This window comes from Elaeis guineensis, chromosome 1, assembly GCF_000442705.2.
Source record: "Elaeis guineensis isolate ETL-2024a chromosome 1, EG11, whole genome shotgun sequence".
Classification (NCBI taxonomy): Eukaryota; Viridiplantae; Streptophyta; class Magnoliopsida; order Arecales; family Arecaceae; genus Elaeis; species Elaeis guineensis.
In genome coordinates, this window is record NC_025993.2 from 128,203,972 (window position 1) to 128,230,007 (window position 26,036).

The 26,036-nt window shown below is 37.8% G+C and overlaps 1 protein-coding gene across 1 annotated transcript; it reads right to left on the reverse strand.

The window, feature by feature from the left end:
• Positions 1 to 9,810: 9,810 nt before the first annotated feature.
• LOC105061298 (poly(A)-specific ribonuclease PARN-like) lies at positions 9,811 to 25,659 on the reverse strand. Its single transcript, XM_010945303.4, is given in 10 exon segments — positions 9,811 to 10,837; positions 11,197 to 11,412; positions 11,517 to 11,631; positions 11,720 to 11,836; positions 12,247 to 12,359; positions 12,441 to 12,623; positions 12,704 to 12,834; positions 25,203 to 25,389; positions 25,392 to 25,412; positions 25,415 to 25,659. Coding segments are annotated over 10 exon segments (1,845 nt in total). The 5' UTR covers positions 25,509 to 25,659; the 3' UTR covers positions 9,811 to 10,169.
• Positions 25,660 to 26,036: the final 377 nt, after the last annotated feature.

A 26,036-nucleotide genomic window follows, 5' to 3' on the forward strand; every position in this document is an offset into this window, starting at 1 on the left:
TCCACTGTGTTTCAAATGATATCAGATCAGTCCATCAGGATCCAGCAACTTGAGGACACTGTCTGGAGACTTACTGGCAGAATTCTTGACTTGCAGGGGCAAGTCCTTGCTCTGGCCCATCCTCAGCCACAGGAGTCAACCATTGAGGTCACAGACCTCACTGCAGAGGCTGGTAGGCTCAGAGGAGCACTAGAAGGTGGTTATGAATTGCTAAGGAAAGAAATCCAAGGATCGAGTGAGCATGCTACCACTCAGTTCACTGCTCTACTTCAATCTGTTTCCAGAGCACTGAACGTACTTGATTCTATCAGACTCACCCTTTCTGTTCAGTCTTTGGCCTCTCAGCGTTCTCAGCCACCCAGTTCATCTCGCTCTCCTGCTCGTGCCAGCACCTCCACTCGTGGCAGAGGCAGACGGGGTAGAGGACGCACTTCTGATCCATCATCTCCTCACCCTATATCTAATGACTCCGATCATTGACTTATCTTGATCTTTACTAGATCCTAGGTGTTAGTATTTTGTTCTAGGATCTATACCTTGGGGCCATGTATTGACAATTAGCTGGTTGAATTTTATTTTTAAACTATGTATTGAAACAATTATGTTTTTAATGGAATCATTTTTTCATTTATATTTCTACCTTTTGTAATGATATTGATCATATTTTGGTTATATATATTCTTCTTGTGGAAAAATTGTCTTCTCTTTGTTGTTGTTTGCTGTTGATAATTGCTATATTAAGGGGGAGCAAACTTCTATGATAAACTCTAAAAGAGGAGAAATTAAAGAATATTTCAAAAAAAAAAAAAAAAAAAATGAAGAGTTAACCATATTTGATGATGTCAAAAATGGGGAGATATTAAACAAAAATTGGAGAAATTAAACAAAAATTTCAGAAATTAAATATTTGGAGAAATTAAATAAAAATAAAATTTGAAAAATTTGATATCAGACAGAATTTAAACAAAAAGTCATCCATCAAAAGCAAAATCATAAGTACAATGCAAATAAGTAATTTTTTATATGCTCTGATATATTTCAAAATTCAAACTTGCTCTGATATATCTTTTGAAATTTACCTTGATACATCTTAAGAAATTTGATTTACTCTGATACACCCTAAAATTTCTTTTAACTTGCTCTGATACATGATAAAATTTAATCTGATACAGTGTGAAAGTTTCTCTAACATTTGCTCTGATACAGTGTAAAATTTTCTCTGATATATTATAACATTTACTCTGATACATTGTAAAATCTTTTCTGATAATATTGTAAAAATTATTGTTCTTGCTCTGATACATTGCAAAATTTATTTCCTTTCTCTTGCTCTGATATATCTTAAGCTCAAAATGAGTTAATACACTTAAGCTCAAAATCAACTTTTAAACATACTTTGGCACACATAATTTTTTTTTGGCACATAAGTATTTTTTGCTCTGATGCTAAAACTAAAATCAAATGAAAATGGAATTTTCAAAATAGAGCTCAATCTGATAACAAAAAACAAGTGTTCTGCTCTAACACCAAAATCACATAATCCTTAAGCAAATGGACAAATTATTTTTGCATATATATTACATGCCAAAAGAATCATACTCTTTTCAAGCATATACACCTATAATGTATTCTTTTGAAATTAATACATTCACATAAATACTTTTGTTCAAATATTTTGTCATCATCAAAAAGGGGGAGATTGTTGCTCCTAGATTGATTTTGATGATTACAAAGCAGATTGAAGGGATACAAACAATTTTAAATTAAAAAAGTTCTTATGCTCTTCAAGGGCAAAATCGTAATTTCATTAAAATCCTGATTTGATAGTATCATTTGATAGAACAAATGATTTGTAAACTATTGGTGAAAATTTTATTATTTTTGGACTTATATTTTTGAAGTTATGAAGGTTTGAAGTGCATGAGTCGACTCATGAGTCAACTGAGTCGACTCATGGCACTATGAGCTGATTGGCACGCAAAAAAAATTCTCATGGCACGCTGGATTTTTGACTTGGCACGACCTGTGAGTCGACTCATGAGTCGACCCACAAGGCATGAGTCGACTCATGAGTCGACCTCTGCTGATTTGAGCCGAAAAATTCAGAAATCAAGACTGTCTGATCTGTGCAACAGAAGTCGACTCATGAGTCGACTCCTGTAGCATGAGTCGACTCATGAGTCGACCCCTACGACGGAAAATGTCAGCAATGGCTATTTTTTTTTGTCCGTTTTAATTACCTTTTATGCTTCCTAAAATTGCTCTAACGGCTCTTTATCTGTCTAAATTATTTTTCTCTTGCTTTTAATACTATAAAATGCTTGAAATGGTGAAAGAAATTGCAGATTAAATAGCAGATCAAATTGGAGAGAAAATAGAAGATCAATCGGCAGATCAAAAGAGAGATAAAATTCATTGAGAGGATCCACGAGATAATTTGAGAGAAAAAGAAAAGAGGATCCAAAATCCACACGAGAGATTGTGAAAGAGATTCAAGAGCTTTCAAAGAGAGGATCTTTCAAGCCTATTGTTCAACCTTGATCTAGAGATCTTCCAAAGCTTTCAAGAGATCTTCAATCAACAATCAACCTCTTCTCAAGCATTCGTTCAAGCGTTCATCCACTTTGAGAAAATCCGAAAAGGGGTTCTTCATTTGAGTAAAGTTTTTATTGTTATATTCGCTCATTTAAAGGAGCTGTTATTGTATTAATCTGTGCTCAAAATTTTCTAACTCTTTGTGAGTTTTTTGTTCCTATTTTTGGAGGATTTTCAAAACAAGGAAAGGTTGATCCGAACCTGAAATCGGAGTGTTTTGGGTTTACTTATACCCGAAAAATAAGTGATCTAGCTTGGGATAGCTAGTGTCGGAGTTTCCGACGTTTTGTATTCAGGTTGAATACAAGTATAGTGGATTGAAATTCCCAAGTAGGAGCTTGGGGAGTGGATGTAGGTGCAGGGTTGGCACCGAACCACTATAAATCCTTGTGTTTGTGGTGTGCTTTATCGCTTCACTTTATTTCTTTATTATATCCTTGCATTCCTGTTTTAGGTATTTAATATTGAATTAAAATCTTTGTCTTGTTCATCATAAGTAATTAATCAATTCTAAAATTTTTAGAAACCCAATTCACCTCCCCTCTTGGGTTGCATAGCTGGGCAACATAAATAGATAAACCCATTAAGGTTCTTCAATCTGATCGAGGAGATGAATATCTTAGTCAGAAATTTTTGAGATATCTTAAGAACAATGGCATAGTCTCTCAATGGACTCCTTTCGGAACATCTCAGCTCAATGGAGTATCCGAAAGGAGGAATGGGATCTTATTAGATATGGTCAGGTCCATGATGAGCTTCACTAATTTATCCTTATATCTTTGAGGACATGCTTTATTAACTGCAATTCACCTATTGAATAAGGTTCCATCAAAATCCATTCTTACCATACAGTATGAGATATGGTATGATAAGAAGTCAAGTCTAGGTTATCTTAAGACTTGGAGATGTCTGGCCTATGTCAAAAGACAGATGGTTGATAAATTAGAGGATAGATCTATAATAGCTCATTTTTTAGGATATCAAAAGAATCAATGGGATACTACTTCTACTTTCTACAAGATCATAATGTGATTGTGAGTCAGAACATCATATTTCTAAAAAAATAGTTTATCCAAGATGGTGATAGTGGGAGGTTAGTTGAGCTCGAAGAGAAAGTCTCTGAAGAGCAAAGAGCTATAGATCCTCAGGAACCCATTATTCATGAGCCCATAGTTGATGTTTCTCTACCACCTCGTAGATCTAGCAAGATCTTCTGACCTCCTAAAGATACATGGGTATGCTTATAGAGGAAGTAAAGAAAATATTTTTTATAGGAGATAAGAATCATGGTGATGATCCTAATATCTTTGACAAGACGATGTCGGACATCGATTTTGAGAAATGGTTAGATGCAATGAAGTCAGAAATTGATTCGATGCATTCGAACCAAGTATGGACCTTAGTAGATCCATCCAAGGGTATAGTATCCATTGGGTGTAAATGGATCTATAAAAAAAAAATAAGTATCGATGGTAAGGTAGAGACCTATAAAGCTAGGCTTGTGGCAAAAAAGTATAGCCAGTGTGAGGCATTGACTATCAATAAATTTTCTCATCTGTAGTCATGCTGAAATCCATCCATACTCTGCTTACTATTGCAGCTTATTATGATTATAAATCTGATAGATAGATGTAAAAACTGCTTTTCTGAATGGATATCTTGAAAAAGATATCTATATAGAGTAGCTTTTGGGTTTCACATCTGGTAATGGTGATCACAGATTCTGCAAGCTGCAAAGGTCCTATACGGATTAAAGTAAGCTTCTCGGAGTTAGAATCTTTATTTTAATAATGCATCAAATCGTTTGATTTCATCAAGAAAAAAACGAACCTTGTGTATATAAAAGGATCAGTGTGAGACAATAACATTTCTTGTATTGTATGTAGATGATATTCTCCTCATTGGGAATAATATTCTCATGCTGACCATGATCAAAAGATGGTTGTCTAAGAAATTCTCTATGAAAATCTAGGGGAAGCATCTTATATTTTGAAATTAATATTTATAGAAATAGATTTAAGTGGATGCTTAGCTTTTCATAGAAAAGTACAAAGAGGATATGCTGAAAGAGTTCGGCATAGAAAACCTTGAAAGAAAACTTCTACCCCTTGGGCATAAAGTATGCCATGCTATGTACTTAATCTGATATAGCCATTGCTATGAATGTCACGAGCAAATATCAGTCAAATCCAGACTAGGAGTGCTGGATTACTGTGAAAATATCTTTAAGTACTTGAAAAAACTAAGGATTTAGATTCCTGATCTTTGGAGAAAAGCTAAGAGTGGGAGGATATATGGATGTTGATGATAGAATTCTTCATCAGGATGTATTCTGGATCGATATATTGGAATGGAAGCTGAGTATGCTGAAGATGTGTAGGATAAATTCTGATTCTAATATTAATTGTAAAACTAGATATCATGCCATTAGATGCCATGACATAGTACTGCAAAGATAATAGCACCATAGCTCTTGCTAAGGAGCCAAGGTCTCACCAGAAGTCCAACACATACAACAGCGATATACGCGACTACCTCGAAAAGAAATATGTCGAGGTACGAAGAGTAGACTCCACGGACAATGTGATAAATTCATGACAAAGTAATTGAGCCAGCCAAAGATAGAAATCCACCTTGAGAAGATGGGACTTAAATTAGTGCCAATTGACTTTAGTCCAAGTAGAAGATTGTTAGATGTATGTCCTAGAAGTCAATATGGCTGACACATTGTAATAAATCTAGGACATATTTTATACTTAATATATTGATTTAATCAATAAAAAGATAAGTTTAATTTTTATTCAAGTATGATGTATCCTTAAATCGTCTATGGAATTAACATTTCGATACATATTCTCAAATGTTGAGAATTAGAGACATGTATATAAGTTCTAAATACTTTCGATCATAGTATCATCATGAGGACGATGATCGATCTGGATAGACCGATACATATATTGCTTTTTTGGGGTAGATGAGTCTCTGGTCTATAATGTAGAGATATTGAGCGATGAGTATGGGTAGTTGTTAGAGAGCAACTAGTACTGAGCATGACCATACGAGAGATCACTTGGATTTCTACTCGATCATCAGTGATTGTCTCAATATTGTAGTTGTGTGAATAGTCTTTTGACCTGTGATGGTATGACTGCTCACAGTGAGGCCACTGGAGTTTGATTGATAGATAAACATAGTCTCAATGAGTCATTGTAGTGGATGTTGGTGACAGCTGGTCTACTATAGGAGTAGAGTGCGCATCAAGATGGAATCTATCAATCTTGATAGAAAGTAGTTCTATGAGATTTGAGATGCTAAGTCCGAGAGTCTGTGGCCACAGCAATATGATTAATGAAAAAAATTTTTCATAAGGATCACAATTGGACTTGAGCTGACCAAATCTATCATATGACTGATGATGAATTTTGACGATTTATCCATGACCTGCCATCTAGTCGGGACTCATGATAGAGGGACTGAATCACACGTGAACTACACCTTAAGATTCTTTTTCAGTTCTACTGGTTGCCACTACATACTGCTAGTTGTCACTGGTAGATTGTGAGAGCTCACTACGATTGCTTAGGATCGACAATCCTTGATGAGTTAGAGTAAAATTATTCTGATCCATTGAAAAGAGTTTTGATGATACTATGATAGAGATCATTGTATATCTCACTACCAGATAGAATTGAACCTATGAAGTCACACAACAAAGGGATTAGATTTGGAATAAGTAATTGGGCTTATAAAGTCTCAATTGGGTTTAAAAAATCCTATTGGATTCAGAGTAATCTTGCTAGCACATGGTTGGATCCATTTTTTTTTTTATATTTGAATTTTTTATTTGATAAGATTAATTTAAATTTAATTATCTACTAATAACCTAAATGAATTAGATTTATTGGGCTTTAATTGTTGGGTGCTTAAGGTTTTGGATCAAATGAATTAAGGGTTCAAGCCTTTAATTAATGTTCTTGATAGTTTTGATTGGGTGCCACTTGATTTGATCAAGTTGGATGTGCCCACCCATTAGAGGGCATGTAGGACCAGAATGGGCATCCCATAGGTGCCATGTGGCGTGTGTATTTGTGGTGCAAAGACTCCAATAGTTGCGCCTAAAGGATCTACTAAAGAGAGTCAAATAACTAAAGAAATAAGGATTCCTAATGCAAGTAGAACTGGTATTAAGTAGTTGTTTGATTTTGAATAGGATTCAAATCTTATACCTATTTAAAGGGGTCTTCTGTAAGGCTTCTAAGAATTAAAAATCCAACAGCCCCTGGTTTCTTTTCTCTAATACTTTTTTTTTTTTTTTTTTTTTTTTTCTCTATTACTTCATAATCAAGAAAAAAAAAGCAAGAGAAGAAGAAGATCAAGAAAAAGATCAAAGAGTTGATCGCGATCCAAACTTCGTTCAGATTCGCAGGCTGATTTTTCTTAGAGAAGAAAAATCAATACCAAAGAGAGCTGTTCATGCTGATCTTGAGTGGATACCTATAGAGGTCAGATACTTGCACGGCTAAAGGAGAACCTATTCTTTTCTAGATCCAAATTTGAAGAAAAGATTTGCGAAACAGATATGTGATTTGATCACATATGTAATTTCAGCATAAATTCAGCATGTGTTCAATTTCAGCATATGAAGTAGATCTTAGTGCTTTATATTTTATGTATGCATGATGTAATTAAAAAGTATTTTAATTTTCTATTTCACTGCATTGTTTAGAATTTTTTTTTTGAAATATGCATGCATGCCCTGATATGAAAAATCCAACATCTTGGGTGTGGTTTCTTATGAGTTTTTAACATGAAAAAAGAGAAAAATGTGAGGAAAAATTAGAAGGAAGGGTTCCTTCTAGGCGTGAAAAGGAAGAGGAAGAAAGTCTTCCTCATGGGGAGAAGAAAAAGGAACAAGAGTCTTCCTTATGTGCATGAGATCTTATAAGATTTTTAGCATGAAAAATCAGATGAGATCTAATTTTTATCGTGGAGAATTTAGAGAGAAAGGATTCTTTTTTGGAGGCATGAAAAATATAGAAAGAGTTCTCTCGTGCATGGAAGAAAAGAGAAGAAAGAATTCTTCTCAAAATTTGGCATAGAGATCTCATATGTGGGTTCTAGAAAGAAAAAGAGTCTCCTTATTCTTCATCCTCTTTTTCTTCTCTACTCCATCTTCCTTAGAGAGTCTGAGCGATTGATGGAGATCAATAAATCAACTATCAAGAGGAGTCTTCTGCAAGGAAGCTAGTACCCTAATAAGATGCAGGCCTCCGATCGGATTCAAGGACCTCGTGTGGATACCTATAGAGGTCGGACGCATGTGCAGTTAATCGAGGACCTCGATGTATACCATGATCATCAGCTGTGAAGATCATCGACCACATAAAGGTATAGACATCAGATCTCTGGTTTTATGTTTTATTTCTTTTATATATTCATAATCAGATTTTAGATCAAATCATTCATGTTCATATGTTAGATCCTATTAGGTGGTTTATAGATTTGATCTAATACATGTAAGGATTAAAGTATTTAATCTGAATTTGTATTTCTACTATAAATCTAAAAATTTTTAAAATACATATATGAAACTAACCTAACCTAACAATCTCATTTAAAGTACATCTAAGTTGCCATGCCGATGGTAAGTTGGACCAATTTGGACATGCTATGTCGTTGCGTTTATTTTCACCCCATCATCTATCATTTACTTCATGGATATGCTAAGACAAATATGTTATCCCACTATTTATTACTCCTTGTTTTTTTCTATCTTGTCCTCAAATTATGTGGAAGAGCAACTCCACTTAGACCTTATGATTTCTTAATGAGTAATTCTTCTTTTCCTCAAATTATGTGGAAGAGCAACTCCACTTAGACCTCATGATTTCTTGATAGAATAATTCCTTGTACACTGCATGCATGCGGTGTAAAAAAAATGCACCACCCTATTTGATTAGGACCACTGCTTTCTAATATATATTTAATATCTGTAGTTTCATTTTTTCGTTTGAAATTTTAAATGATGAAAATACCTCTCATTTTTAAAAAAATTATAATACTTGTGACCATATTATGACATTTTATGGTCAAATTATGACTTTTTTTTTATTATTTGACCACAGAATATCATAAAGAATGGAGGAGTATTATCATCATTTAAAAATTTCTTAAATTTTTAATGATGAAAATACCCTTTTTTCTTTATGACTTCTGAAAAAATTATGATTTTTTGTACGCAAAAGTCATAATTTAACCATAGGGTGTTGTAATTTTTTCAGAACAAAGAGGCATTTTTGTCATTTAAAATTTTAAACGAAAAAATAAAACTACAAGTATTAAATGTACTATTAAATATGCATTGAAAAGCAATGGCTATGTGCTTCAAGATGGTTGGATGGTGTCCATTTTATTGCACCGCATGCGGTGCATAAAGACTCTCTTTCTTGATATCTAGTCCACCATGCATATCAACTTTGCTGGGCTCACTTGAGCGAACTCTTTCGAGCCCTAACTTAGATACATTCCTAATTTTATATGAAAAATAATTTTATATGCCTCTACAATTTTTCTAAAATGAATAAAGAATAAATATATTGCATGGTTAAGGAGTGAACTCATCAAATATACTTCAGAAAAAGAAATTTACTGATAGATCACAGCCATCTATAAAATGCATTCCTTTTTCCTTTTTCTCTTCAGGTAAATCACGTATATTGTGCTAAACATACTGCTGAGTTTGACTCCAGTTATTCATGTCTTCACCATCCTCCTCATGAAAGGTAGTAAAAACTTACATAAGTAAAACCACTGTTTCTAGAAAGATTTACTAAAATACTGACAATTTAACATGACTTCGCGGTAAAATTTTATCAATCAAACTGACGATAAACGGAGAAGTTATTGACAGACAGAATCCTTCCAAAAACTTCAACATCCGAGTAATATCTATGCAAGTTTAATCAGGCCAGCATCTGACAAACAAGAACAAACACTATATTTAATTTGAACCTGATTTCAGCTGGAAACTAGCGTGATGAACCATTTGTGACCGGTCCAAATCAATTACCGACCTTAGCAAGCGCTCAACATAAAACTCTAAGTGGATGGAATATAAAAGAAAGACCAAAGGTGCACACGTTCAACACCTATTCTGTTTCAAATTCGTTGGATGTGAGACGTTGTCCATTCAAATGAAAAATGAAAGTCCGATGCTTTCTCAAAAATAAATAAATAAATAAATAAAAGCATCAATTCTTGTATTTGACATATTCATCCAATAAAAAATTCGGCAGAAAATTACAAGCAGTACAACAGTAAATTTGATTAAACATGAACAACTTGTGATTTTGTGAACTGGAACAATAATTGTTCATTGTGGGCAGCACATGCTTCATCATAACAGATGATATAGATCTCGGGATTTATATTAGAAATTATCAATCATGAAAGATCTTGCAGTTGGATCCCTTAACTTGCAGTCGTAGCGCTGCTGTTACTGCCTCCCACTACCCTTTTACATCCTAATGATTTGCTCCCTTCACTAGGATCCCCCAAAGTCAGAATTGAGAAAACTAAACAAATAAAATTTTTCTAAAGATCATCAGATCAATCATTGATTCACTGCTCCAGTATATGTCAGAGGCATCCTCCCCAGAAGAAATGACAACATCACCAGAGGAGTCAGATGTTACACTCTCCAAAGAATCAGCTAATTCAGCCTCCCACAGACCCAACCTGCAAACCTTCTTATAAGTCTCATAGCCTGCTGCTTTCAGCCCTTCTGAGAGCATTTTGGATGGAGCGGTAGAATTAGTCTTTCCAGATCCTATTTCTTTTAGTAAAGCCTCTGCAGAACCTGACTTCTGAAAAACCACAACTGCACAGGTGTTATCCACCAACCGCAATTCAAAGTCTTCTGTGAACACAAAATGGGTTTGTCGGAGGTGGCTTTTTAGTTCTGCAGCAGAAGTGCCCCCACGAAATCCCCACATGAAAATTAACTCATCAGTACTGATTTTCCTCACATTATCCATATGGAAATCAACATCATCAGCCTCAGTTTCTTGAACGCTATTAGAAGTGGGATAAAAGATGTTTGCATATTCTTCAATTGCCATCGTGTGCCGTCCAAGTGAAGTTTGACAATCAGGAACTATTTTCAGTAAGATGCTGAGCTTCGCAAACACTCGTGTTATTCTCAAAACATTATGTCCATGGTTCTTGTTGCTGTTCCCATCAGCTGATGCATAAAAAGGGGAAAACTAATTAACAATCTATTCAGAATCTAATAATTAAAATGAACAGGCTAGAAGATAATATAGTCAAGCCTCTTATAACACCCACATTATGTGATGCATTTCGCAAATTGCGAGACCAGTCAGTCAAGATGATATTTGCATTAAAGAAAATTAAATAGGTCAAAGTCAACCTAGAAAATTTTTGTTTTTCAGAAGGGTTGAAAGTTGGTATTCACAGAATTTTCTTGGTTGCTCGGTCAATATCTGGTAAATGCATCCAGTAAGCTACTGTTTATAAATCTTTAGGCAGTTTTATCGATAAATTAACAAGATACAGTGATCACAAGATGCAAGACATTACCTGGTTGAGGAATTTCCATATCTATGGGCACAAAGAACTGCCTCTTTAAGTAACTGAGAGCAGCAGGTAGGTTCTTTGCTTTTCTCAAAGGGCCAATTTCCTTTAACAGATGGTTGACATCAACTATATTAGAGAAGACCAACCTCAAGGAGCACATAAATTCATTCAGGCTTGGTGGCAAAGGGGAAATAAACTTTGAATGAATGAATGTAAAATCTGCAAGAATTAATTCCATTTGTGTATCAATTGCAGATAAAAGTAAACCTTTGATTATCATTATCATTATTATTATCAACAGTAAGTTTATTGCAGAAAATCACCATGTAGACAATTGTAGGCAATAATTGGTTTATGGGAACTGGAGATCAGATCAATCACTTCTCGGAACCCACGAACTTTCAGGTTCTGCTCTTCCTCAAGATTTTGAATCTCACCCTAGCATTGAAAAAAATCAGTTAGCAAGTAATTTGGTGAAACTTCTTAAGTCCATGCACAATGTAGACAATCATATTATGGCTCTGACCATGAGAAGATGCTTATCTTCCTCTGAACTAGTCAGCACCACCCGAACTGACTTGGGCCCCACAGATTTGTCCAGAACAACTAGAGGTACAAGGTCATCAGAAATATGAGTTACCGTCTGCATCCAGGGAGAAAAATCTTAAATAAGCTACTATGGATTACATCATGGGAAGCAACCACCTTTCTCCAAATACACAATACAGGCTTATAACTTGGCTGAATTTCGAAGCTCTACCACAAAACATAACACAGGAATCTAGCATAATTGATTGTCAGATACACTCTAGCTAATATGAATATCTATTTTTGTGCTATTGCATGCCTGAGTTCATGGGCTTTTCTTCTGTTAATGCAAACTAAAACTCTACCCTGACAACCTAGAAAGAACAAGAAGAATCCAATGAAGTGTACCTTCAGCAAACTGGTCACATATCCTTGGCATCATGATATGGAGAGAAAAACAAAAGAGGAAACACATGCAATAACAAGCTCATCGTTGTTTCATAACAAACAATTTCAAAGTCATACCTCCAAAGTCAGCTGAACTTGACGATCGCTGCAGACATCAATGCTCAAGGAGGGCCTTGAACCGTAAACTTCACCACCTAGGATGAGTTTCCGCAGGGATTTAGCTAGAGACCCTACACACCACAGCTAAATACAACAATAAGAGGCCATAAGATTATGAAAAGAACTTAGAACATGCATATCCAAAAACCAACCATCTGTCATGTTGCGTGAATCTTTACAAGCATTCCTCCAGTGCTCTACTCTTGACTTGATTCTTCCAATAAAAATTGAATCAGCAACTGATGGAGTTGGAGAGGAAGATGACGAATAGACAAGAGGGGTAGGAGTTCTCTCTTTTGCAATGGATTCTTGAGCTCTGGATAAGTATGATATACCTGCCAAAATATGGCCAAAAGAAAATTTAATAGTTCTCTGTTAGTCCCAAGAGTTTGTTGGGTCCCTCCCATCTACTCACCATCATAAATGCTGACATTGAAATCAAAACCTTCTCGAGCCATAGATGTCAGAAATGAACTCTGACATGAGAAACTGTAAGAAGGCATGCCCAAATTTAGCTCATCCCGAGGGAACAAATGAAAGTTGTACCTGTACAACAAGAAATTAAATAGCTACGGTATCATCAGCAAGCCGCAAAATGTAAATATGCAAACAAAGAAAAAAAATCATGACTCCACAAATTATTAAGCAGAGACAAGGCAAGGACTAAGCCTCAAGATGGCCCGCAGTGTGAGCCTCAAGGAGTCTAAATTAAACCTCTAAAAAGTTGGTATGATAGATGGAAGACAAAAACTATATGCATACAATAGGAAAGCAGACTTGAACACATGCATGATTGTTGATGTATTGCAGCATTATTTCTATGAAGCAGAGATCTGGTTTAATAATCATGTAACTTGCACAAACAAGTAAATGATAAAGTGATAGCAAATGTTGTCCCAGTGGCTTAGATTTGTAACAATAGGATAAGTTGGGAGTTCAAATTTTGTTGAATCCCCTTCCCTTGAATGAAAAAAAAAAAAAAAAAGATGAAGTGTTTGATAAATACTCTACTATGCTTACCCATAAATTCCAGTAAAAATGACATACAAAATGATCGATAACATTGACATACAAAAGACAAGTTCAGACTTGCATTAGCATAAGAGAGACAAAAGATAGCTCACTAACAAGGAGAATTGAAAAGAACAAATGACAATATTTCGAGAGAAGGCATGGATTGAAATAAAATGAAGAAAATAAGCAAGAAGTGAAAGATATGGAAAAACTTAAATACAAGAAATAAGCAAGATTGAAACTGATGTAGTAGCAGAAAGAAACTATATTCAAAAAAAAAAAAATCTGAGATTTTAAAAGAAGTAAGCATAAGAACAAGAATTTAAAAAAGGATTTGGTGTTGTTATGATAAAAAGGCATGTAATTCAAAGAGGCAGTGTTAGGCCTTAGCTTAAGTGCAATACCTACAGAAAGATCCCTATGACCTTGCCATTGCGGCATATGCTTGCACCAAAGCATCAGGTTGATGCTTTTGAGTAATTAAAGGTTTCTCTGGTTTGAAGGATATGCATTTGCTTTGGAGCATCTAGACTTTGATATAAATGGTGGGAAGAATTATCTGCAAAATAAAGTTGGCAGCAGAGATGTAAAGGTAGTGTCATATTAAGTGAAGATATAAGTACAAGATATAAGGTAGTGTCATAACAGGGAGTGGGTAGTCTGGGGTTGGTATCAGCATATGAACCTGCTTGTATATATGAATCAGTAATAGATATATTGGAATGAAGGAGATGTCCCCACAAGCTTCAACATGATATTGTTAATGATTGTGAGCACCTTAGATCTCAGATAACTAATGCATAATTGTTTGACATAAAAATCCTGTGCTTTCAAAGAGAAAAAGGTTTATCATATGCTGACTAGTAATGTGAGCTCTGCTGTGATAATGGCCCTTGACCAAAAAAACTGTATCACATATATATGTTTCCGAAGGATCATACTAAGATCCAGAAGATCCATTTAAAGTTTTCTGATGTTCTACAACCGGAATTCAATATGATGTCAACCCTCTAAGTTGGTACAAAATTCTTGTCCAAGGCAACTTTGGACTAGAGAATAACTATGAGAAACATAGAAAAGCTATTTGGCAAGTAAGAGTCACACCTTATTGGTTCAAGTAACTGTTCAAGTTATTAGGGAATGTACATAGTTAGACCTTATTAGCATATAAAGAGATAACACAATTTGCACATCACAGATTGTCATTTAAACTTCATGAACATACAAGGAATAGATGTCTAAAAATTTTCTACTTCAATATAGGAGCATTTGTACAAAGACATCAAAGTAATCAACAAATATAGAATGAGAAAGCATAAGTTTTGCATGGCTGATTGTCGTATAAAGTTTCACAAACATACAAGGAATGACATATACAAATCTTTCATATAGAAAACATAATATGTAAAGACATCAGGAATTATAGTTCCATTAATGGAAGAACAATAAAAGTAATCAACAAGCATTCATAACTAATGCAAATCTTTAATATTAAACAAAGTAGACAAAAAATGTCATACCTATTGTATGAGCCACTGAAGGTTATAATATACTATTAGGGTCAGCCAATATGCACTATATAAGAATCTATAGGTTCAGCTAGAGCATTCCAAAACCTATCCCTTCCCTAAAACTTTCATACCATTCTTTTGAGCAGTTCTTGGTTTTAATTATTCTATTATAGAAAGCTGAAAGGTGGCTATGTGAGTCCCTTGGGGTTGTGGCAGGTGTTGCACTTGATAAGAAACAATCACAAGAGCTGGCCAAAGAAGCTAGTGTCAAGAAGGCAAAATGATTCTAGATAGACAATGCTCCTGTATGCCTCAATTCCTTCTCCATAATTCAATTCTGTTAACCTAAGCCACTGCACAGTAAAGTCCTTTTATTCTTTTTAATCTTGTAGCATAAGAAAGCACATGTTTAATGCATGTTGTTTTACCATACCAACTCATATTCTGAAGAACTTATGATGGCCTTCTATGCAAGAAGCCTCTAAAAAATTCACAAATGTGGTCATTTATTAAGCTGAAGAGGATCCTGGGTAAAGTTGTTCCTTGAGGAGAATGCATACCATAGTCATTGCCTTCCCTGGTTAGGCTAAAGAGAAAAGAGGAACTTCCTGTAAAATCATAAAAATTCGGTTGAAAATTTTAAAAATCAAGGTTTTGTAAAGAAAGCTGCCAACCCTAGAGCCATAGGGTTCCAATCCTTGTTTTTTGTGGGAAACTCATGTTCCCTTACTTCTTGTGATATTTTTTAAATGAATAATCTTTTTGCATCACATAGTTGCTTGTGGTCATCTGGACTTTTGATGCTCAGGTGAGTCCATTGGGTTACTCTAGGGGTCACTAGTCTCTAGTTGATCAGATGGCAAGATGTTGACATCTGGGTTATCAAGCAGCAGGAACTCACCATCAATGCACCTAAAGGGCCGTTGCATTCTATTGCCCAGAAGACATCTTTCTACTTTAAAAATGTGAAGCCACTGTCCGGTCATCCAAACAATGAGATGTCTGAGTTTTTGAGTGTGGTTTCTTGAGATGGGCACTCTCTCGAATTTGAGCATGGGTGACTTCTATTTACCTTCGAGCTGCAAAATAGTTGACTTGATATTGGGGAGACTACAAGTATGGCCCTAACATTTACCTTCCAGATTACTTTTAAGATCTTTGCTTTATTCCTTTGTTCTCCAACATGGTGTAAGCCAGCTCAAGCGACTGCAATCCTTCCTTGCTTGGATACTGGCTAGAGCCTTAGTCTACAAAGACAGACCTTGCTCTAGAGTTGTCCAACATCGTGGCTTCACTTATTTCAAATATGGTGCCATTGTGGAACTCTATTTCTAGAATCACGCTAGTTGTTGATCTCTCTTTGTTCTTTGACAACATAGTTCCATTTGCTTCCAGGAGCCTTCCGAGCTACCTACAGAGAACCGCATGGGCTACCAGGTTGGGTGAGGCACGTCCACAATAGCCTCAGCCCTTATTTGCAGCCAATGGAAAATGTACGTTCTTGGCTAATCCGAGGAAGACTTTCCCTGTTCAATCAAGACAGGGCAACACTTGAATGCTGGAATGTTTTGATCCACATGTTCTTTTTCAATGCAAAAGTGATAACAATGCTGTTGGAAGCGACGTCTGTGATCTTGGAAGTCCTTATTTGCATGATTCTTGATAAACTTGGAATATTGTTAACCACCTCTCTGCTCATACATCCCCAATCTCCTAGCCTATCCATGAGAGCTCTAGCCACCCTGAGAGGCTATTCATCTGTATCCTCTTTTGACTACTCTCCTTGTCCTTCCATATCTTACTAAGTCCCCTTTCCAACGACAGAGCATTGCTTACCATTGTTGCATAAATTTCCAACTAAAATGGCATCACCTCTTGCTTGATTTGGGTCTTCACCCCTCCTCAAATCCCTAGGCTCAATTCTCCTTGTTTGCCACAAGGGCAGAATCAAATTTGGCTAGCCTAGAAAACTTGGTCTCCTTGAACGATTGTGGAGCCAGCCTCTTGAATTTAAAGATCCTATGATGCTACCTACTGAACCCCAACACCTTGTTGTTGCTACAACTGCACCACTCCAGCCAAGGTCTGCATCAATTGGAACATCATAGGCTACTGCTATTTTCCTAAATATTCCCAGCAAGGTTCCTATTTGGTGAGTGTCATTAGACTATTGATGAGTGCCGCTAGCTTGCTAGTTATAGGGTTCCCAGCATGGGAGTCACCAATAATGTTGGCAACCTTCCTAACACAACATGGTGCCCTTCCAAACAACACCCATTAGAATGTCCCACAAACACATTATAAAATTTCTAAGTTTACCGAGGACACAAAAGATATTAAAATACAGTTATACAATAATAGTACAAAAATCATCCCAGAATACTTAATTATCTACCCACCTACAATCTTGTTAGGTCAAATTCTAAAGATCATAAGCTTCAACACCACTTTAGTAACGACCCAAGATCTCACCCAAAAAGAGCTAGCTAGAGGTCTATTGGCTAGGTTCATTGGCTCTGCTTACATACCTAACACCTCCCTAACACAGGTGGGGCTAAACATATGCCTTCATGGAAAAAAGCAATATCTATTTACAACCCAAATAAAAAGCCCAAAATGTAGCATGAAAACTATGAAAAACCATTAGTAAAGCCCAGTAGTGAAGGCCAAACTGTCGCATAAATCCCCATCTGCCTAGGCTCAAAACATGCACATGAGACAACTCCGGCTCAACAAGGGAAGACCTGCCAATGGGTTTTGGTCAGAGTTGGCCAATCTACCAGTGGGTTTGAGCAAGGGCCAAATGGTGCTAATACAAGACATTGATATGGCCTTCATCCAACCCAACTTAATTGCCACATTTAGGCACAAATTTTTATATTAAGCAGAGACAAAAGAGGCACACATATATGTTAGAGTTCGATTTCAAAAGTGTTCTTCCCACATTTATAAGGATCCAAGGGCTTAAGCTCCAACACTAGTATCTACGGATTTTCAATATCTTCTTATTTCAACATATGACCGAGTTTAGAAAGAAGAATAATACAAACCTAGGTCTCACACTTCCTAAAACCCAATACCATTAGTTTAAGTGCATGTGTTCTAGCTTCCCACTTTTTCCTATGCCAAACGAGACTAAATTTTCCAAGAAACAATAAGATAATTCCAAATAAAAAAAAAACCTTAAGTTTTCAATAGTTAAGGCATGCAAGAAGACAAAATTATTTCAAAGAAGAGAACTCCAACAAAGATTCAGTAACACCTATTTTTTTACATTTGAAGAATCCTATATACTTTTAAGTCCCAATAGCTGTTTTTTACATTCGCTTCTTCTGCTTCGCATAGCTCTCCCATTCGACCTCCTCCAAACCGCATCAAAAAGCATGTTCCAGAAGGCACCGTGGGCAGTCTTCCAATTGTCGAAGACACCCCTGACGTGCGACGAATCTGAACCTTGTTCTTGGTCCATTGACCCTCCGACCAAGTCTGACTCCGCCTGGGCTAAACCAGTCTGAGGGGCAGGGAGCGCAATCGGCTTCAGAGGACAAGTTTGAAGGAGAGAAACCAAAATGACCCCCTCCTGAGCTAGAGTCGAGGGAACCGCTCCTTTGCCACTTTCGTTCGAAGCCTTGGATTTTTTCTAAGCATCGATGGATGAAGAAGGCACCTTCCTTTTCGACGAACCTCTTAACAACCTCTTCACTTCTCCAGGCTTCATTTTTGTAATGGAGTCAGCATCTATAAAAACAAGAAGAATGAGCATCGGCAGGAATGGAGAGATCTTCACCTTTAGGATTGGCCAGACTGATACCAGCATTGAAAAGAGCTTGCTCCGATAATAACTCCTGTAATGGGAAAATTTCGTATTTTCTTAAGGTTGTGGAGTGCTCTAGATCTTCATCTCCAAACTTCGAGATCTGGAAGAAAAAATCCTCGGCCGACCCCAGTGTGAAAATCTCCACTCTTCTAGAAAGGATCAGAAACAAAAAAAATTGATTCTTCCAACCGTGCACCAAAGAAGGAGTCCCCCTTATCAAAGCATAGATCTCTTTCGGAAAAAAGACGAACCATCAATCATCGGTACACCTCTTTACAGTGTAGAAGGATCGAAAAGAAAAAGAAAAAGAAAAGGTTGGACTCCAGCTTTAGAACAGAGAACAAGAAAGCCGATGATGAAACAAAAGGAGTTAGGGATGACAGAACAAAGGAAAAGATCAAAAAGACAAAGGAGTTCGACAACGAAGGGATGGATAGGAAGCCTAAGTCCAGCTTTGAAAGTCTCTTCATACAAACTTATCCTATCAGGAGGGGGACTGCCAACTCTACCGTTTGGTCTAGGAGATTCTAATTTGAAGGTGGTTGGGATTTTATATCAGATGCAGATATGACTCAAATCCTCTGCATCCAACCTAGACCTAATTGTGTCAGGAACAAAGATGCAACACTATGCCCTTCACCTGCACTGACGGAGCTTCCCCCGAAGAGGAAGATGATCCGGAAGACCAATTCTCACTAAGGCTCCCAAAACCTACCATCAGAGGCACAAAAAATAAAAGAAGAAGACGGTTGAACTAAAGAAATAAAAAAGAAACGAGAGAAAAAAGAAAACCAACCTGCAATGACACGATACAAGAGAAGACGGTGACTCCGCAAGAAATAAGGGCGGCGGTCCAGAAGGGAGTTATCGGCGGCTGGAAAGCCCTCGAAATAGGGAAGAGAACCAAAAGAGAAGAAGAAGAGTTTAGAAACATGCGAAAAGAAGACAGAGGACACAACTTCCTCTTATAGGCGTAGAAAGTTGAAACCATTCGGATACCGAATCCTGCCCAACCATCTGATAATTGACATCTGGCGTGGCCCCATCGACAATAGAGAGGTGTCAGTCTGCCCATTAATGATTTGCATGGGAAACGAAGCGTACCATGTTTTGAATCCTATCGGCGCTTCCTAGTTATGATTACACACTGATGTGACCATTCGATCCATCCAAGAATCATAGGTGCCATTTCAGTGAAGAGGACAGCATGTTTTCGGCAAATCAGGACTCAAGTACTCCCTTCATCCGAACTGAACTTGAGAGTAGGGGGGCATGTGTTCGAGGTATATTTATCACTTGGGCCGAAGACATAGACTAGCAGAAGGGCAGATGATATGATCTGATTCTAGCTTCGTTCTTGACGATCCTCGTTTTCTAGTGTTCCCCCCTATGCCAAACACTGAGTACCGACCGAACCTAACTTCGGCCTTATTCTAACTCCGGCCTCATTTTGACTTCAACATCACACCTATCTTAGTCTTCTTAACAGCCAACATCCGACATCTATCCAACACCCGTAGATGGCTGACATCTGAATTAGCTGATCCCCTATTCCAACCGAGAACATACTTGGTCCTCCACTAGTTTTATTTCACTGAACCTAGTCAACTCCAGATGCCTCTCTCCTTCAGTATACATCTCCGTCGGACCATGCAGAAGCTTCCACGAGTGAAACTAGTTTGATCCCCCAACGCTCTTATTTCAAAACTCAAAAGTGCCCGCAACATTTAACCAGCTCTGGAATGGATAAGGCAATGTAACAACCTTCTCAAAAATCCCGAACGAAAATCTCGCCATGTTGCACCTGAATCGGCCATGCAGCCTTTCTAAAACGGTTCTTTAACCTTCGTCTACAAAAGGACCTCCAGGGGACCTCCCAAGGTACGCACGAACAATCTCTCTGCAATCCTCACCTGTTTCCACTGTTATCTAATTTGAGCATCGGAGGGTCTCCACTGGAGGCAACTCCGATCAAAACTTATTTGCAGGTTTCTCTTCCAGCAGGATGTGCCACCGCTCCAGCCTCTCCAATCGTGACCCAAATTTCAACAACAACAAGTACAATAATAATGTTAGAAAAAGACTTTGTTTAAACTTATGTTTTCAATGGTAACGAATTATCCTTACTGCTTATTCAACTTGGAGGCCTTGCATACCAACAACAAGCATGTAATACCAGTTATAGTTATAACCTAATGCCAACATCATTAATAACTCTCTATCATGGTATTCCGTACCAGCCCAAACCAGCTAGTACACCCTGTACTGAACTGTACCGACAGAGAGCTGGTCCGATTCAAACCAGATTTTCAAAAAATGGGCTGAACCAGACTGAACCAATCGGTTCGGTATGGTATCGACCCGAACCGCTCGATATTGGATGGTTCGTTCCGGTTTGGGGCTGATTCAACCTGGTCCATTTTTTTTTAGTGCCAGTGGGTGAAATTTTTTTATCGATATGGTACGGTATAGTCCAATATGGTCCATACTGGCCGGCAACCAGCACAAGTTCCGATACCAAGTCCGCAAACCTTGCTCTCTACCATACCACTATTACAATAAAGCACGAACTAATATAGCACCAAATCAATCTTGCCATGGCATATCACATCTCTTGGAATGCGCCTCGAACAACTTTTATACTAATAAAACAATAGCAGAGTACGGAGCAATCTAATTGTTTACTTGGCACCAATATTTTTGGCTCTTGCCTTCACCTTTGAGAGACCAAACGCCAACCAGAAAATTCTGTTACAAAGAGTTAGGAAGGAGTTCAAGCGCTAGGATTAGAAATTCAGCATGAAAATGAAATCAATTTTTGATATGCTTCTGCTAGAATCTGTTCTTAAGTAAGCAGATCAGAGTAGAAGGATAGACAGGATTATGCCTAGAGTTCTAGAATGGTGGAGAGGGAAATTCAGGTAACCATAAAGTTTGTATAGATCATAAACTTGGATCTTGAGATTAAGCAGGAATTTTGGAGCAAACAAAGAGTAGTTTCTAAGGACAAAAAAATTAAATTATTTATTGGCATATGCTGAAAGCGCTCTAAGAGATTTAGATCTCATGTTCTATGATATTGTTGTATGCTAAATTCTACATAATTGCATTCAAAATATATAAGCGATCATGAAACACAAATTCACAGATTGTGTAAGATGCCTTATATAAAGCTATGACCAATCATGTTTTAAAATTCTAGCATAAGCCATCAGTGTAGGTTATCGCACGTGTGTTTAAGCTAATACTCATTTACAATTGCATTATCCATCAGAAATTTCAGATCCTTAAGTTTGAATCTCTTTTAAAAATTCCATAGCATATATTGAGAGTAAAAGAAGGACAAGGGCATAAATAGATTCTGATGAAAACAATATAAGTTTCATCAAAAAAAAAAAAAAAAGAAGAAAAGATGAAAACAATATAAGTTATAGAATCTTCCACAGAGTCAATAATAAAAAGCTTTAAGGAAAGCAGTCTAGGAATCAAATTGGAAATTGTAGCCTAACATCATGTTGGGAAATTGAACCTACTCCCCCCAATTCATAGTCGGCAAACCCGATTTACAGTCGGCCAACCAATCATATGTCGGCGACTGGCAATGGACCATTAAAGCCACACCGCGGAATGAGTTTTAGGTCGATTATAACATGTCACCCGACTCTCAATCGGTATAACAATTGGGACGTCCGACTATCAATTGGTTACGCCGACACATAGTCGGAGATTCTCGATCAACTTCCACTCGGGACCAAGTCAACTACAATGACCACTGACTAGTCGGTATGCCAGAATAACCAACCGATGGCCAGCCGATATACCATATGTACCGACATATTATCAGCATATTGAAAACTACCAACGTGGAAGGTGCATAACGGCTACATACACAATTATCAGTGGGTACTAACTATCCATCCCACGATCATACAATTCTGGAATAAACGGGATCCATGTGCCTAATCGTTACAAACGGTTACCAATAACTCATTTATAAAAGAAAGGTAAATGAACAGTATTGGTAAGACACTTCTGAGCTAATACTTTGCCACTTTGAATATTCTATTTGCTGTTCACCACTCTCCATTGACTTAAGCATCGGAAGATCCCTGTCGGATATAATTTCAGTCTGTGGACTTCTTTTACAGGTTGCTCTTCGCTGGAGCTAGGCGCAACAGAGGATAGGCCACAACAGATTGGCGCGTCAGGAAGGGGGCATATCGAATCCAACAATGGCGAAAACAAGAGCTCAGAACTCCACCGGCTGAAAAGATCTCCCTCCACCACCAATGGCAGAGCCCAGTTCTTCGCATCTGGTCATCACTACGGACGTCCAACTCACTGCTTTAATACAGTAAATGAAAGTACTGACGGAGGTAGTGCACAACCTCCAATAGCAACAGATACAGTAGCAGTAATCTGTGGTAGAGGAGCCAGCGGCGCATACAGTGCCATCCAAGCACAGTCACTGTGCTCCATGACGATCTCTTTCTCCATCGCCGAAACGACAACCATCTTGACACTCTTACCGTATCGAGCCACCACCTTCTCGACACTCTCACCGTGCTGTCCGCCATTTGCGGCGGTCTCCTCCTTCACGCAGACATAGCATTAAGAAAAGGAAAGGCCGCGTGCCCCTCGATTCCTAATCTTCGAGTTCTTCAGGAGACTCTATCCTTGGGTTCTCACAGCAATGGCGGCTCGAAGACTATGAGCGTAAGTTCAAAGAGATCGACCGCCAACTCAACCGACCGTCCGGATCAGTGCAAAGAATGAAATTACTCCGAGATATGATATTATTCCCAAAGCCGATCAACATTGGATCCGGATAAGGAAGAAGTTTCACATCCGATCCGAAGGAGAATCATCAATCGGGTCATCCGATCGACTATTCCGAGGAGGTTCATCTACTCTAATCTTTTTCTTGCCCTTCCTACTGCTACTGCCCATAAAAAAATGATAGGAAAAGAAAGGGAAGAGGAGAAAGAAAAGCCTAACCTGAAACTAAGGGATGTCCTAGAAACCACAAAGACAGAAAAAAGACTCCTAGACCCCTGAAGCTTTTGACACCGAAAGAAAGGCTCTCGATTGTAGGAGAATGACGAGCAAAGAAGCAGAAAGTCCACATAAAGTGACATAATATATATATAGAATCCGTCAACGGTCGAGATGGATTTGCTCAAATCAAAATTGCCTCAGATTTTGATACGTGGCTACATCAAAATCGATCATCGATTAAACAATTCGATACACCTACCGCTGATCATACCACCCCATCACTATCCATATGAGCAGTTAAGAGCCAATAGCAACTGGATGCATGGTGGTAATCGACTAGTCAGAATCAAATCGATCAGATCGTCGGCTGTCTCACCGTCTTTTCAAATTGACATCTCAATGATAGTCACACACCATTGAAATGATCAAACGCTGGAAATCTTTCAGTTTTCAAAAGAATCATTAATGCCTGCAATTGAATCGAGGCTCGAGATAACACGTGATAACTTCTTCGTTCAACGTGTCAAGCCATGTGTCAATCCGCGTGTCAGGCTACCTTGGATTTGAAAGTGGGGGGCAACTATTGGGAAAATTGAACCTACTCCGCCCGATTCATAGTCGACAAGTCCGATTCACAATGGCCAACCAATCATATGTCGACGACTGCAATGGACCATCAAAGCCACACCGTGGAATGAGTTTCGGACCAATACAATATGTCACCGACTCTCGTTCGGTGTAACAACTAAGATGTCCGACTATCAATCGATTACACCGACACAGTCAGAGATTTTCGATCAACTTTCACCTAGAACCAAGTCAACTACGATGACCATGACTAGTCGGTATGCCAGAATAATCAACCGACGGCCAGCCAATATACCATATGTATTAGCATATAATCGGCATATTAGAAACTATCAGTGCAGAAGGCGCATAATGGCTACATATACGATTATTAGTGGGCACTAACTATCTATCCCATGATCACATAATTTCGAAATAAGCGAGACCCACATGTCTAACCGTTACAAATGGCTACCAACAACTCATTTATAAAAGGGAGATAAATGAACAGTATTGGTAAGATACTTCTGGACTGATATTCTACCACTCTCCCTATTGACTTAAGTATCGGGGTCTCCGCCAGATACAATTTCGATCCGTGGACTTTTTTGCAGGTTGCTCTTCGCTAGAGCTAGACGCAATAGGGAATGGCCGCAACACATCAACAGACAACTGATTGTTACACATTTTAGCATGCATACAGAACGAGAAAATGAAAATCCTCATATTTTCCTCATCAATCTGGATGATTTTCTAATCAAGTAGGATAAAAATCAAGCTGATGTCGAAGCTAAGTTTTATCTTCTTAATCGAGTGGCATAGCAATCAAGTAGGAAACTGAAACTCACATGCCACCGTCAGAAATGTCCAAAAAGATCGAAAATTTTCATGAAATCCTCAAATTTCCAGTTGCGAGCAATTCTAATTTGCAATAATGGGAACTTAAATTAGAAACCGCAAGGTTAAAGAAAGAACATAAGAGGGGCAAGTTGATGAGAGATGCTTACGGGAAGGCAACGAGTTTGGAGCCTTGGAAGCGGAAGGGGCAGACGGCGAACTGGAGCAGCTCGAAGGTCTCAGCGGCGAGCTTGGCCTTGAGGTAGGCGGTCTCGGGGATGTCGATGGGGAGGACGCGGCGCCAGGGATAGCGGTGGGAGGAGGAGGCAGAGAGGTCTCCGGTCTTCTGGGAGGAACGGCGATGAAGTCGGCATCCTGATGTGGGCTTTGATCTGTTGGAGGGCAGCAGAGAAGTTGGATTTGGTGATTTGCTTCACGGCGCGGCACCAGCAGTGCTTCCCGCCGCTCGCAACCATCTGCCGCCGAAGAGCAGCGGGCACAGCCGCCTTAAGCAAAGCCGTCGTTAGCTTCCCGCAAGGCGTTTAGAAGTTGAGACCCCGGTTGACGCAATAGATGGCCAGGCCTGGAAGTCGGCCCGGCCACGCTCCCATCTGAATTCGATTCGGAATTTTTCTTGAGGGCTAAATTCTTTGCACACTGCAGGCAGCTTAAAAAAGCCAATCATTTTATCTAATTAATTTACATAATTTTTAATATATATATAATATTTATAAATCAATTTTTTTATTTAAAAATTTTATATAATAAAAATATTTTTATCTTTTGAAAAAAATTATGACAATAACATGGCCTAGAATGTCATAATATAGTATAAGATATCATAATATAATGAGACATTTTTGTCCAACTACTTTTAATATGCATTTAAAGTCTATAGATCAACTTTTTCGTTTGAAAATTTTGAATGACGAAAATACTCCTGTTCTTTAGAAAAAATTATGACATTTGTGCATATTATGATATTTTGTATTATATTATGAATC